This window comes from Talpa europaea (assembly GCF_964194135.1).
Source record: "Talpa europaea genome assembly, chromosome: 9".
Lineage (NCBI taxonomy): Eukaryota > Metazoa > Chordata > Mammalia > Eulipotyphla > Talpidae > Talpa > Talpa europaea.
In genome coordinates, this window is record NC_140076.1 from 109,355,968 (window position 1) to 109,372,836 (window position 16,869).

Sequence of the window (16,869 nt, forward strand, 5' to 3'; positions counted from 1 at the left end):
GCTAAATGTCAACGAAGCCCACTCTTATAAATAATTAAAATGATAAACTTTATGTTATGTATCTTTTCCTACAATTAAAAAAAAACAAAAAACAAGTATGGTGAGGGATGAAATCCAGAACACAGAAGCACTAGCTTTTGAGGAGGAGATGGGCTATCTTCTCTAACACGAGAGAATGTACAAAATATGCATAGGTCACACTTGAATACAGACTTGAACTGTGAGGGTCCACTTAAACATTTTTTCCTATCCTCAAATTCCACATTTACTGATTCAACCCATTTTAAGTTATACAGGGATTTTGAACTGCTTGCAGGGGTCAGGGGTAACACAGGCCCTAGTTCCCATTTTTCAAGAGTCAACTAGACATAGGTAAACGGTTTGAATAGTCATCATGAAGCACAGGCAAGCAAGGAGTCCAAAGAAAGAAGCAGGCTTCCTAGAAGTGCTGGTGGTCCACTGGAAGACTTATGAAACCTTATGAAAAGACAAGACCCTGAATAACTATCAACTACTGCACTATGGAAAGGTTGGACAAGATGATCTCCAAGTCTTTGGAAATTCTAAGAGGATGCTATCTGGAGGGCAAATGAAAAGAATCAGAGCAACGGTAAATGGAATACAGTTTTAAAAAGTGTTTCTCAAAGGTGGCTGATCATAGGAATTAAGATCACTCGAGCTATCTACATTAGCCCTCGCTCCAGAGCTAATGAATTAGAATTTCCAAGAGAAGAATCTGAGACTCGAATAGTATTCTGAATTCGCAATCCCTGTATTACTCTTCGGATCTGGCAAGGGTGAGAAACTCTGGCCTAGAAATGGCACTTCAAAGCAAAGTACAAGTTGACTTCTACCACTGCCCAAAGTAGTACTGGGGACATATTGTTGAAAGAAATGAGTGTTAGGGGACTGGAGGGAGATTAAGTAGAGACCAAAGAACAGAAAAGAGCAAGGCTGCCCTGGAAGCAGGAAACATAATGCCAACAGGGAAAACAGCCTTTAGAAAAATCAGAAGGCAAAAGGATGAGAAATCAAGGGAGGTAATGTCTGTAAGAAAACAGTAGTTAGCACTGCATGCACATTAATGTGTTAACAGATATGAAGTGGTCCTTTAGATTAGAAATTCAATTTTACAAAGTTATCCTGTGTCAACTGCTGAAAGTTAAGTAAGCTCAACTGTGCCCCCAAAACAGACACCTTTTAATAACAACAGTCATAAATTAGTTAGGAACTTAGAAAAGACAGCTGCATCTTGGAAGCAACCAAGATGTTTTTCAATAGTGAGTGATAAACTGTGGTACATCGGGACAATGAATTATTCAGCACTAAAAAGAAAGGAGCTATCAAGCCATGAAAAAACATGGAAGAACCGTGAATGTATATTACTAAGTGAAAGAAGCCCAAATAACTATATGCAGTATGATCACACCGACAGGACATTCTGGAAAAGGTAAAAGCACGGAGACAGGGAAGGCCTCTTGGTGGAGGCAGGGGGTATATGGGAAATCTCTGCACAGTCCCTTCCATTTTGTTGTGAACCAAAAACTCTGTCAAAAACAAAATAAAACACTTTCAAGGACAAGCTAGAAATACACTGCTTAGAAAACCCTGTGGGGGGAGACAAGGGGTGCAATGATTCTACAGAACTCATGTTTCAGGAAGACGTTTATTCAAGCTGCGTGCTTAAACAGAAAGGAAAAACGCTTGCCAGCAATCTACCCAATCTTGTATGTATGTAAGTAAAAAGGTTTACCCACTTTAAAAGTGAAAAATTAACGTCAAAGTGAGTTAATTATAAACTGAACTTGACTGAGCAAAAAATTAATCTACTGTTTTTAGGCTGTTTTATTTTTATAAAGCCATCTACTTAAAAATACTTTCCCCTTTTACATAACACTTATATGAAGTTCCTTAGGAGTTTCTCAGTTATTTCCCAAGTTACACAACACTGTACTGGTACTACTCTTTTAGCACTACCAATTCACCATAAAATGTTAATTATATTAATCAAAGATGGGGAGCACACGATAACCCCAGGTTAGGCCTTGCCACAACACACAATGAAGAAGGAACACTTGTTTCTCTCCAGGACAGCACACATTACTAGTCTATAGTAATGAAAGTAACAAAAAACATCTATCGCCCCTTGAAAGAGATGATCCACTGTAAGAAAACTTCAAAACTGTACATATACAGAAAATTTTGGGGAAAAAAAGGAAGAATGTAATATATGTACAATTACCAGCTGAAGAGAACAAAACCCTATTGTGGTATACATGCTTTCTTACTCTATCCCCAGCGCATTCACAAACACACCCTTCTCCAGATTCATCCCTCAGTTACTTAGCTGCTACAAGGTGAAGACAGCTGCAGATGGTGATATCTAAAATAATTCCCCATTTAACTTCACTGTATTTTTAGTGCTTTTTCTTGGAATTTATGTATATAATTTAAGACCTACATGAACCAGCTCATGAACCAGCAGTATCAGCAGCATCTGTGATATTGTTACAAAATGCAGACTATAAAGCCCAAATCCAGACTATAAGATAAAAATGTGCATTTTACATGTACACTAAAATGTGCTAATCCTTCACCTCTTTTAATACCACTCAGAGACAGAGGAGAAAACAATTCCTCTTTGAATATTTATTCAAACTAAACTTGGGGAAGGTCACAACCAAAATGTGACCTTCCTAAATCAATACTACAAAGGCTTGGAAATGGCTCCCATCTGTTCTAAAATCCTGATAATCCACAAGATGTTTGAATCCTTAATCAATTTATCAGTTACCAAAGGATTTTTATCAGGAAGAAAGTCAAGGCTTGCATACTTATTGCAAAACTATCACACTTTGAAGTTTAAAACCACTTAAAAAGTTTTCAAGTAGCCAATAATTATAAGATATAACACCTTAGGGGACAAAAAACAAATTTATTTCTAAAACATACTTTAGGGAAACATACATTTGTAAAGTGATACTAATTTTTCTCCATTAACTGACCAAAAGAATTCCCAAACACTTAAGCTTTGGGGGTCAAAATTGCAATTTAGTCAATGATTATTTAAAACTTAGACATGAATAATACTACAGAAATTTTAAATGCCATACTGTGTCAATATATATGTAATCCTCTAGATTAGAAACTCAAACTTACAAAGTTATCCTGTATCAATTGCTGAGTTAAGCAATCAAATTTGAGGGACGCTAATGCTCCAACTGGTATTATCAAGAACTTACCTCCTTTGGTGTTAGAAAATCTAAGTTTGACAGAACGTTAAAAGAAAACCACTTACATATGCATCCTTGCTTTGCCACTACAATCATTTCAAAACAAACAGAAGCTATTATCTTCTGCACAAAAACCTACAGTTTACTTCCCTTCTGCTAGTGGAGATGAGTTGTAAACTAGTGCTTCTCAAACTTTAATGTATGTGTGAATCATCTGGGGAAATCTAGTTAAAATGGATATTGTGATTCAGAAGATCTGGGCATGAGAGTCTTCATTTCCAGTAAGCTCCCCAATGATGTCACATTCATGCAGAGTACACTTTAAGTAGAAAACTTCTTAAAAACAAAGCTTAATTTACAATTCTTAGATGACCATGATTTGCAAAGTTCTGATGTTAATGTTTCCAACTAAATTCCAACCTAGCTTTTTTCCATCATTGTCTTGATTCCTCGTAAGGATCTGACACTTTAATTATGCCATCGTTCCAAAAACCAAGAAAGCTTGTATCCTAATCTTTTTTCTGCCTCTCTTTTTATCTTTCTCTCTCTCTTTTTTCAGAGTATTTTCCTTAAACTTACATGGGTGTACAGAATCTTATTAGCTTCATCTCTCTCCATTCTAATGCTGTCTTTGGGTCACCTACCTACAGATGCTAGTGGGTCCAACTTCTACATCTCCATCACAGAGATGTCTCCTGATCTTAGATTGGTATATTCATCTACCTAATAAGACATTTCTAACCATTAGTCTCTACGGGCACCTCCACAAGATGTCTCAAACACCTTCCACCTCTAGATACCAGCTTTTACAACTCTGTGTTGATTTTGTGACCACCACATTCCACTCATTTATCCAATATCATTCTTCTCCCTCACCAAGGACAATTAAATCCACTTTCTAATTTCTCAAATTTCATTTCCATCCTCTCTTCAGCGTCAATACCAGTTTGGAAATGGATCATTTCTGATATGGTCACCATAGTAACCTAACCAGTCTTCTTCCAAGCTCTCATTTCCCCCCCCCACCCCGCCAATCCCATCCTCCACCCTGTCCTGCAATTTTTCCAAATATAAAAGAATACTCGTCTATTAATGTCAGTCCCCCTTGTTTTTAGGAAAAAGTGCTACTTTTTTAGCACATCATGTAAAACTCTTCACAATCTTAATTTTGTCTAATTCTCTGGTTTCAACTCCCATCATCTCTTAACAGTCAGCACATATTCTTGCCGTGTTCAACTATCTCTAGCTTCCTGAAAGTGCCATATTCTCTAATGCCTCTGTGTGCTTACAGAGGCTATGATTCCCTCTGCTTAAAACACAATTACTAAGTACTAATCATCTCTCAAGATCCTACTCAAACACCATATGCTTTAAAATGCCTTGTGTAATCACCTGAAGTCTTGAGGTAATGCCACAAACTGTGCTTCTATTATTACAGGATTTTCCCTATGCATACCTCTATTCTACTACTTATAAAACTATAAAATTGCTGGTTTATTCATCTCCATTAGATTGTGCTCATCTGTCTTTTAAGAAGAATCTCCAGTACATGGTAGGTTCTCAAATAAATGTTTGCTGAATAAACTATCTTGAAATATAGCCATGAATAATTATCATGGCTATACATAACGAGAAGTAACTGCCAATAACCATCTCTAACGCAGTAAAAGAAATTTACTTCGCTTTATTTATAGGCTCCACAGAATTTCACAAGATTTCACAAAACACGGAGTTCAAAACACCCAAGGTATTGACTTAATTCCCAGCAACCGAGAGGTATTTATTAAAAGTATTCAAGTAAAAATATCTGAGTTATTTTAAAATGAGATGGCTTAATTTCATTGACTACAGTTTAGACCAACAAATGGAAGTCTCTTTTCCAGACTTAAGTAAGAGAGGAGGATGGTAAAATTATGGAGATACTGTTCAAGAAGTCTAGGCTTGCACCCCGATTTCTACTTACTAGTAGCTATATGACCACAGATGACAGTGAACATCGCCAAGCCTCAGTTTCTTCAATGGAAAAGAAATAAAATTTCTTATCTAACCCACAGGTTGTATCAAATATTCAAATATGAATGTGAGTGCATATTCATAAACCATGAAATGGTAAATAAATTTGAACTATTATGTTAGTTTACACCTTAGTTATCTGCTAAAGACTTAACAGGTACAAATTCAAGATTTCATGGACTAATTCAACCTTCCCTACCCACCTCCTACTTCTCTCCAATGATTTCTCTCTCATGAATAAAGTTTCAGAATCACCAGAGCAAGAGACTTAATCAATAAACTTATGCGGTTGAAGTATTTAAGGGTATCTAATTCAGTAATAATCTGATATGTTTCTAAAAAATTAGTTATTTTCTAAATCTCAAAGTAAATCTCAAGGTAAGTTGTTGGTACAGTCATTTAAATTTCAGCTCCATTAAAAAAATTAATTGGAGGACAAAAATCAGCAGGGAATATATAGATTTCTTCTTTTGTTAAATAGATTGGATTCTATTTATTGATATATAAACTTGTTCTACTATAGACTGATATGAAAATTAAAAAGTCACCACTGTAAAACCAAGACTTTCCCCCCCAAAATTTCTGGCTAATTTCAATTATGCTTGCTGGTCTAGCAATCAGAAAAGAAAATTTGCTGCATTTTTTTTAAACTAAAAAAGTGATATGCATATGTTAATTCTGCTCTCAGCAATATCTTTCTTCTTTAAATAGGGACTTATGAGGATTATAGAGTACATTAGGAGAACTGTTTTCAGTCTCTTCTATAATATTTATAAAAATAGAATTCCTTAACCTTCAAAGGGCAAAACTCCTTTAAAAAAAAAAAAAAAAGGAAAAAGAAAAAACAAAATCTACTACAAAAGTCAGCACTTCGGTACCTGATTGTAGTAACAAGGCCAAAATCCAAGGCGAAGCCCTTTATTGCACATCGTGTTCCAACATCTTGGGCAGCCCCATCTTGCGACCTCTCCAGACTGGCTGCTCCTGCTCTCTCTACTGCAGAGAGAACTTCAATTAGAGAAATTCTGAACCTCATAAATCTAAACTGGATACTCCCCTCATCGGAGGCAAGGATGGTAAGAATCACTAAAAAGATTCAAGTCAGAGGAGGTTTCAAATAAACCGAAGTGGCTTGAAACCACTATAATGCAAGCAGCTGAGAGTCTTTATTACGCAACAGTATTTGCCTAAAAAAAAAAAATCTGAAGGAAAAGAACGGCAGCAAATTATTAGATAACCTGAAAAAAACAGGTTATATGATCACAAATCTAAAAAGTGAAATATTCTCCACTAAACTTATGTAGTTTATATCCATAATACAAACTTATAGCTGACCATTCATATCCATAATCCTTATGAGAACAGCAAATAAGAAAAAAAAAAAAAACTAGGTCACATTATCAACTTTTTATGCCCTAATAAACTTAATTACAAAAATGTTTGGGTAAAAACCACCAGTTAGGAAGGAGCGGTTTCCCTGCTGACTTAAGCCTAGCTGCCCAAGCAAGGCTTCAGAAAATATCTTCACCTACAATGGTGCATAGGCAGAAGGAGCAGCGGCTATGGCGGTCTTCCTAGTGACACTCTCAAGTCACACAAATGGAGTATGTTTCTGGGATAGACTGCCAACAAGTTACTGAAAGAAGAGAAGTAAAAGGAAAATCCTGGCAAATAAACAGGCCAATGCCCTCATATTTTATTACGACATAAAAGGTAAGTCTTAACTAAAGTTACCTTGAGACTACCAGATCTAAGTCACATCTTCCATACTAATATTATCTGGGTTCTAAAAGACTGGACTGATTACTTTTCAAGTTGATTTTCCACAGACTTGTAATGATGTGTGCGTGTATAAAATATTCCTTATATCAAGCAAGACATAAGCCATATCCCAAAGAACTCAGCAATTAAGACTTATCTATTAGAGGAATAAACAAACAATATGAACCACCTTTTGCCACCATGAATTTTTATCAAAAGTGTGCTGGTATGTGCTATGCAAAAGAATGAAGTTAATACTGTTGAGATGCTAAAACTATACTTACTAAATAATTTAACAATGATTTTACCTTACCTGAGTGTGAAAATTTGAAATGGTGGTTGTTTCGATATCTTTCTTGCCCAGAATTTCCATTTTCACTGGAGTGTTGGGGAAATTAAAAGCAAAGTAATCCAAGAAGTCTGGGAGATAAGCAGCCGCTCCATGCACTATTGCTAAAGCATAGTAAGCAGCATTTTTCTCATTTTCACTGAATGTCAAAGCAAGAAACTCCTCAGAAAATCTCTCCATCTCCATTGGAGACAAAAATGAGAGTTCATCCATGTAAGCATGAAGGACAAGAGCACCACCATTGGACTGGTGTTCCTCATGAATAAAGTTGCTAAATTTAGTACCTGTTTTTAAGAAATTTCTACGAATAGAATGTTCCTGGTGAGTCATAAAAGGTGTTTGTACTCCCTGGGGTACCCGATATTCTTGCATGCCCAAATTTAATCGGCACAGCTGTTCATCTTTCAGATACCTGAAGGACTCCTTATTAACTCCTGAAGTGCTATTTATTTGTCCTTGGGTGAGGATTTCCTTACTGATGCGGGTCAGGCCAGCACAGACGGTTTGTACTTCCTTATTGTACATTTTAAGGCGTCTTCCTCGCATATCTTCCCGGTGTTTCTTTTTCTTTTTCTTCTTTATTTTCTTCAAGACAAAATCATCAGCTCTCTGGGTTTTACCATTTTCATCTGGTGTTTCTGGCCACAATAATTAAAAAGAAGTTAGTTGCTAGTGCTAGTGTCAACATACAAGCTTTTTAAGGTACTCAATCACAAATTAAATACTTAAGATTCTCTGAAAATACCATTGTAACTTACATTTTTATAAAACAAGTGAGATAAAATTAAAAAAATGAGTTTAAAATACAATGTACTGGATTGAAGATTATACTAAACAGCAGATAATGCAAAAGTAAGCATATAAGTTGACTTGCAATCCAAACCATAGAAGTACGCAAGTAACTTCATACATGCTACATTATGGACTATCTGCTCAGCAACAATTTTAAAATCTAAATTTCAGATCATCATATTTTGTTGTCAGTCTACAAATTACTATCACACATACAGGCAAGTCAAACAAAGGCAAATTAAGCTGTAAAACACCATTTTGCTATCAAATTGCCAAGATGGATTTTTGGCATGCTCCCATATTGTTGCTGAATGTATAAACTGGTACAACTTTCATGAAGGGCAATTTGGTGGTATGTACCAAAAGCGCTGGAAAATACTTATAATTCTTGGGAACCAGATTACACTCCAAAGAAAAAATTACCAAGGGAAATAACTGAAGATACATAAAAACAACCATGACAGTGTTATTTAAAATGGTAAATTCCTTAAATGTCTATTGATTAAATGCTGGAGCTTACTGATAAAATGGTAAAAATAGTTGTAATACCCAGCTATTACAAATCACATTATAGATGGAAAAACCAGCAAGTTACAAGGTTACAAAATGCTTACATTGTCACCTTTTCAAAAAATCTCTAACCACTCTTCCACACCCAATTTAAATAGCATTGTGCTCTCTTAACACTGCTGTTCCCCTATCACAGCACTCACCATACTGTTATTACATGTTTAATTGTCCACCTTTCCTCTAGTCTGTAAGCAATCTACGATTAAAAACATATCTTGCTTACCTTTCCTTTTTTTTAGATCTTTTAAAAATTGTTCATATTTTTATTTTAGTAAATCTAATTTTTAAAAAATTGTTACTGAGGTACCATTATGTTACCTTTCTTTGCAGAGCTTCTAAACTGATCCCATTTTTGCAACATTCAACATTCATTCAAACATTTATTAAGTATCTACTACATGCCAGGGACACTTCTGGGTAGCAGGGATATGATGCTGAGACAGACGGGGTTCCTACTCTCTCTGACCTTCAATCCAATTGCACAAGAAAAAGAAAGCTATCAATAGATTTTTCTTTAGGATGTGACATTTAGGTTGAGCCTTAAATGTCTAAGGGAAATTACTTCAGGAAGAAGCAAAGGACCTAAAGAGAGGAAAAAGTCTGACTAATCTATAAATATTTTGAATATATACAACACAGAAAAATATCTGAAGAAATATACACCAAGGTGTTAATGCTAGTTATCCAGGGCAGTAGGATTATAAAGCTTTCTTATTTTTTGTTTATATGTATTTTCTGATTTTCTACAATAAACACATATAGCTTTATAATATAAAATTTTATTTTTAATTTTTGAGAGATTATAAGGATTGACACGCCAAAAGAAATTAGTGTATTTTATTTACTAGTTGTAAAATATACCAGCAAGAAATCTTTAGAATTAAATACCAGATACAGTCCTGCCTAAACATCATGCTTGGTGTGGTATTTACTATACAAAATATATGCACCCAATAACACTGTTTCTGACGTGACTGACCCTGTTACGACATCTGGGAAGAACATTTTCAATAAATGCTACAAAAGATGGTTGCAGCACTCTGTACAAAATCCTTCCCAATCACCAGCTTACAAGAGTTATCAAATCTTTTAGAGAAAATACTTAAAAAAAAAAAAAAAGTGCAAGCCAAAGATCTTAAAGTGCATACATACAAATGACTTTCATTCTATTTGATATTTGCTTTTAAACAAAGAAAACCTTCATTTGCAAACACCACTTGTAATTAAATTGAGACCATATACCAAAATATAAATGTAATTTAACATTTAAATTGACAAAAGAAAAAGCAGTCTTTTATTCTACACACAACTAAATCTTCGAGAATTTGTTAAAACACTCGTAACAATCATTTATACCTCTCACCCTAAATTTAATCCAAATACTTTCCCCATATATCACATCTTTAATTTGAGCAATTTTCCTAAGCAACTAAATGTTAATGCCATTAAATACAAAGGTTAGACCAATTTTAAAATAGTTATCTAATTACCTTCTGCTAAATGTTTTAGCAATTGCACAGAAAAAAAAAAAGGAAAAAATATCTGAATAGATTCTGTTATTTTAAGCTTCAGGGGAGGTATTTAGCATGCAGAAGATGAATTGTGACCCAGATCTGCCGCTGAAATTACCACCACGAATGAGCTGCCTTGACTGTAACACATTTTCTATACTACTATGACTTTACCAATGGTATTTCTAACATGGCCAAGTCTCTGGGTTTTATTCCAAAACTCATTCATATGAGTACTATTACAGTAGCGCAACACAGCCCATGTTTGGGGGGGGGGGGGAACCACTACACAAGGAAATGAGAAATACCTTGCATTAACTGTAACCTCTTCTATAAACAAGGTAAAAGCTTAAAACATTATGAAATAAATTAATCTCCCTCTTCACAACCTGGTTTTTCAAATTTTGACTCTTATCTAAGGTTGAGATATATAAGGTTAGTCTTCGTTTACAGAGGAATTTAAGACCATTTGTATCATACTGATACCGGAATTGTCAGGCCTAGTCTCTCAGCCAGGAATGGATCCCAGGCTGCAGGGCAGCACTGAGCACCGGCCACTAGACCCCCAGGGGTTGGTGTCTCACAAAGCCACAGCAGGGACTTCGCAGACGCTCAGGCAAGCAAGCAAGAAGAGGCAGGTCAGGTTTGTTTAGAAGAAAAAGTTTATTGAGGAGGAAAAGAGCAGAAATAAAGTGGGACTCCCAGGCCAGGGAACCAGGCCTGGGAGGGGCAAGGAAGCCAAAGTAGAGTCATGTCTTAGGGAATATATACCTTTTTTCCCTCATTATTCTAAAGCTGCCCCAGTCTCTTTGTGATTGGTCAGTTCTCAGCTGTCTCACTTAATTTGCTACTGAATGGGGATCTTCATATTCCTTATCTAACAGCTTTCTCTTTCCCCATTTGTTGCATCTTTAAATTTATGGCCCAGTCTTCTGGATGGGCATCCCTGCATTGAAGTTAAACAGCTGCCCTTCTAATGTGACCATAAATTAAACCACTCTCCATTTCTCCAATCTCCGTCTCCCTTTACCACCTGAAGGAAACCAGGACCAGCATTAACAATGTTGTCCTTGGTCCTGGCATGTTTGTTTTTCCTAATGGAATGGGTTACTTTCCCTTGCTTGTCCTTATCTCTGAAGCCTCCCTAAATTCTTCAGAGGTCCCCTCCTGCACTATCCCTAAAACTGCCTAATAACCCTAGCTTGCCCTGTCTCAATACTAGATAATGAATTTCCACAAATGCCAAAATTTGCGTGTGAATTACTGCAGAGGTACTGAGAATAGAATATATACACAAAGTTTGTAAGGGTTATTATAGTAAAGTTGGCCATGGTTGCTTTATGAGAATGATAACCAGTTACCTTGCCTTGAATTAATGTGATTTAAAAGTCAACTGTCTTCACAGTATAGATGTATCAAATCAATATGCTGTAGATCTTAAACTTATATACTGTTATATGCCAATTACATCTCAATTGTTGGTTAACAAATTGAGTTATACTATAAAAAGTCAAACTATACTGGCTATCTTAAAAAGGGTCATTATAACTATGATTGGATTAATATGTGATGCTATGAATCAAATCCTCATGGCATGGCTAATATCATCAATTTATCAGAGCATCATTTAACATCACACTACTGAAAGTTTTCATTAATGCAAAGTAAAATCTTCCTAAATTACAAAATTTTAAAACCAATCTTATATCGGAACTATATCGTAGAGCTGGGAAAAAAAGTAATATATTCACTTCCTAAAACTCCTGATGGATAAGCAGAAGCTAAATAAAAATGTTCTATATTTTATAAGTCATAATAAAAGAACTAAAAATAGTTTATTGTTAGGAGTACGAGTTCTTGTAGATCTTTAAGTTCTCATTACAAAAAAAAAATTTGTTAACCATATATGGTGACAGATGTTAATGTCTTATGACAAGCATCTCAAAATACATACAATTATAGAATTACTATCTTGTATACCTGAAACTAACAAGTTATATGTCAATTACACCTCAATTTAAAAAAAAATAGCTTTTTAAGAAAGACTTTGTTCTGGTTCTATATAAAGGCCTGGTTAGTAACACTGCCTGACTTTACCACACCAGCGCTGTTTACTAAGATGTTTAAGAGTGGCTTAGTTGTATCTGAATCTCTATCCTAACACTTTTCCTAGAAGTATAAATCTTTGGCAAGCTAGTTTTTGTATACTGACTTGTTGGTAAAAAGGGGAAAAATAAGACTACCTTCTTCATAAAATCAGTGTGCAGAGGAAATGAAACTGCATATATTCAGAATAGTCCTAGGAAATAACAAATCATCAGCGCATGTTAACTACTATTATCACCCCAAAACTAATTTTAGAGGCAAGAGAGTATAGTATTTAGTAAGCAGTGCTTCACAATTAGACTGAGGTTAATGTCTACTACTTACTAAGGTCACTGGGCAAGCTCTAAAAACTTTAATTTTCTCATCTTAAAACGTTAATACTAGTATCGATCTCAGGGAGCTATCATAAAAATACAAGCCCTCATCAACAGTATTTGACACACACAGAAGTCCTCACCATTTAACTCTTATTATTTTCATAGTTGATATTCCACAATATTTGATATTTCATAATATTCCTTGAAATAACTGGCAACAACTCTGGAATATCAAAACTAGAGTTAGAAATTATGGACATAAAGTACCATACATCTATAGTTACCATAAGAGAACCATAAAAAGGGAAAAAATCTGAAAGGGGGGAAATTATTATTCACAAAGTGCTAGGGAACATAGGTTATCCCATCTTAATTCTCAAACAAGTCAGTGAAATACATATATAAATCCTGTTTACAGAAAAAAGAGGTGTTTGGTTCGAATTATAGCAGGTCACAAAGCTGGTGACCCTAATACTCAAACTGTCACCCGTCTGGCTCTAAAACTTACTCTTCCAGTACACTAAATTTTACACTCTCTTTTCCTTTCTGGCTCCACTACTGATGCAGCAATACTCCCATTAGGTGATCATCTAAAATTATCTAATTACAATTAATGGACATGAGATGGTTTGCAATGATCGCCAATAAAGAAAGCATTACTTCATGTAACACATATTTTGAGTGTCTGTTACAGCATAATTCTGCATAAAAACATACTGCAAAGAGATTTCCATGCCCTTAAAGACTTTTTTGCCTCTCTCTGTGTGGGTACGAAAAGAATCAGTCCCTGAAGTTGTTGCTATGTTAAATGAGATTATCTGTTTATTTCAGTTCTCTTTATAATATAATCCCTGTAAAACTCCCCATTCCTATCACAAAAAACAGTCAACTGTTTCTGGATTTAAAATTCCTGCCAATAGCTTTTTGAAATCACAGAAAATTTCCATTAGTTGTCTGGTTTCCCTATGACAACACTTGGGAGGTTATTCAAAGATGAAAAAATGTGGGAAAGGAAGGTGGTCTCTGAGGAAGTACACAGCAGCAATCCTACAATCTAATGACACCAATGTCATTAGAGATCTATGGGGATCCACTCCCTGTCCTTTTAAAAAATATTAAAGATTTAGTAGGATCATAAATATAATAAATAAAAAAATTATAAAGCATTATTTATTTTTTAATTTTTCTGTGAAGTTGGTTCTATGCTTCAATGCTTGGTAATGAGCAATAAAAGGGAAAGAAAAAAGTATAGGTTTCAAAAGACCCAGGTAACTATCAGTTTCAGCCTCAAGCCCATTGCTTAGAGGGTATAGTATCTTTTTATTAATTTAGCAATCCCAGTGTGTTTAGTATAAACTAAAACCACCTGGATCAAAATTTCTAAAACTGGGTTTTAGATTCAGTTCTACCGTGTACTAACTAGAAAATTTTAAGCATGTCACTTCACCTCTTTGAAAATCACTATACCTGCCTTTTAGAGATGAAGATTACCTTCTCATTTACAGATTGTTTTTGTTTCAATTTGTGACTAACCTATAATGAATAAAATATCTCAGACACAGGCAGACTTTTCCTGTAAAAGAAGCCAAAGAGATAGTAAGTTTTGCAGGGAATATGTACTCCGCTGTTGTAGTGTGAAAACTGCCACACACAATGATTAAGTGGAGTGCTGTTCCAATAAAGCCTTATTTCCGGGCTCTGTTTGAATTCCATATGATATTTCATGTGTCACCAGTTTTTGCAATTAGTTAAAATGTAAAAACTGGTCTCAACTCACAGGTTGCACAAAAACAGGCAATGGAACTGATTTACGACAAAGGAGCAAAAGCAATTCAATGGAGGAAAAACAATCTTTTCAAAAGATGCTGGTGTGATTAGATAGCAATTAGGTTAAAAAAAAAAAAGACCCTCAAACATCACACTTATATTCAAACAGATCACAGGTTAGAATGTAAAAGTTCACATTATAAAGCCTTTAAGGAGAAAATGTTTGACATGATGCCAAAAACATTATAAGAAGGAAAAAATCAATAAATTGGACATAAGCAAAATATAAAGCTTTTGTTCTGTGAAAAACCGTTAAGAGGATGGAAAAACACATAACAGTGGAGAAAATATGTGCAAGTCAAGTATCTGACAAGAGATTCCTATTTGTAATATACAAAGAAGTATCTAAGCTCAAAAGTATGGTAACATACATTTGAAGAAATGTGAACACATGCCCCTAAAACATACAGTGTTGTAAACTCATATTACTGCAGTAAAAAAAAAAAAAAAATTTTCACCAATGTTACTGAAATAAAAAAATTTTTAAAAATTTAAGTTAGTAAAAAAATATTACCTCAATTTAAAAAATCCAAACAATTGAACTAGAAAGTGGGAAGTGACTCTATAAAGACATTTTACTAATGTGGATCTATGGACAGCAAATAACATGAAGAGATGTTAACTATCACTAGCCATGCAAATTCAGTTCACAACTAGGTACTATGGTACATCCACTAAAACACTTGAAATAAATGTAGCAGCAATGCCAAATACTGACAAGGATGTGAAGAAAGGTGATCTCTTAATACACTGTTGGAGGGAATATAACATTGTACAGATATTCTAGAAAAAAGTTTGGCAATATCCTTATAAAAAACAAATGAATATATTTGCCACGACTCAACAACTGCAATCCCAGAGAAATGACTGTTTACATATCACACAAAACACTTGAACATGAATGTTTATAGCTTTAATCATAATAGCCAAAATAGAAACAGCCAAAATTGTCCTTCAACAGGTAAATGGTTAAACCGTGGTCGATCCATATCACAGAACACTACTCAGCAAGAAAAAAAGGAGTGAGCTATTGATACATTTAACTAGAATGGACCTCAAGATCCTCAAGCTGAGTGGGAAAAAAAAAAAGTCAATTTCAAAAGGTCACATACTGCATTATTCCATTTATATAACATTCTTAAAATAACAAAACTATAAGGATGGAGAATAGAGTAGTGGTTGCATGGAGTTAGGAAAGATGGAGACACATAGAAGGCACCTAAAACTATAAAGGTAGACAGCAAAGGGGGACCTCTGTGAAGGAATAGCTGTGTATCTTGACTGCAGTGGTGGGTAAACTAAGCTACAGGTGATTCAATGGTACAGAACTGTACCCACACATTGTACCAATGTCAATTTCCTGGTGTTGATATTATACAATAGTTATGTAATATGTAACCACTGGTGAAAGTTAATGAAGGGTAAGGACCTCTCTGTACTATTTTTGCAATTTCCTGTGAATATAGAAACCTTTCAAAATAAAAATCAAAATAACATTTGAAATTTTGAGCATAAGGGAAGAAAAGACATAGTTCTGTAACTAGCAAGAGTTTAGCCACTCTCCTCATTAATCTTACAGCTACGTAAAGAACCAAGCATGAAAAAAATAACAAAAGGTAGTTTCAACAGCACCTAATATTAGCCACTGTTTAAAGTACTTTCCACATACTGCTCCATTTAATACACACAACAATCTTGTAAAAGAATACCACAAGCCCATTTTACAGACAGGAAAACTGACGCTAAGGGAAGTTAAAGTAATTTGCCCACGGTCAGGCACTAGGTGGTAGAGTCACCGTGTACACGAAGATTCCAGAGGCAGCCTCCTTCAAATGACTAACAAGAACAAAAAAAGATACCCAACAAGTGTGTGCAAAAGTACAGATTAAACAAGGTTAAACCTGTTTACTGTCTGTATTCTCACTTTCAAAATGCCAATGTATATTATATATCTAAAAGGCCAGAGCATATAGTTTTTCCTGAATGTATCTGGCCACAGAGCACACTCCCCTCAGAATATATAATCCACATTCTTTCATTACAAAGTTAAAATGTTTAAATGCCCCATCTTAATCCATTTCTCTTTTCCACACACTGGCAAACTAAAAATACTTCAAACTGCGCTGTCCAATGTGGCAGTCACTAGTCAAAAGAAACTATGTCATTAAGAATTTAAAAAATAAAAAAATGCAGCGCCTCAGTCACACTGGCCACATTTCAAATCTTGAAGGGTCTGAAAATTTGACCCTTGTTGCAAGGGTCACACATGACTAACGGCTACCATATTGTACAGCACAGACACAACAGTTCTATCAGCGGAGGGAGCTGCATTGGACAGCACGGGGGTAAAGTTTTATTACTGTTTTTTTTAAAAACAGTCCTGGGCAATC

The 16,869-nt window shown here is 35.1% G+C and overlaps 1 protein-coding gene across 1 annotated transcript in view; it reads right to left on the reverse strand.

The window, feature by feature from the left end:
- The window catches only part of RSBN1 (round spermatid basic protein 1), a gene marked incomplete at both ends in the record, with an annotated part of 36,154 nt that overhangs the window by 16,906 nt on the left and 2,379 nt on the right, over window positions 1–16,869 (reverse strand). Inside the window, one exon of the mRNA XM_084242461.1 lies at window positions 7,321–7,994. Within this exon, the coding sequence (XP_084098587.1) occupies window positions 7,321–7,994 (674 nt within the window). The remainder of the gene's footprint in view (window positions 1–7,320; window positions 7,995–16,869) is intronic.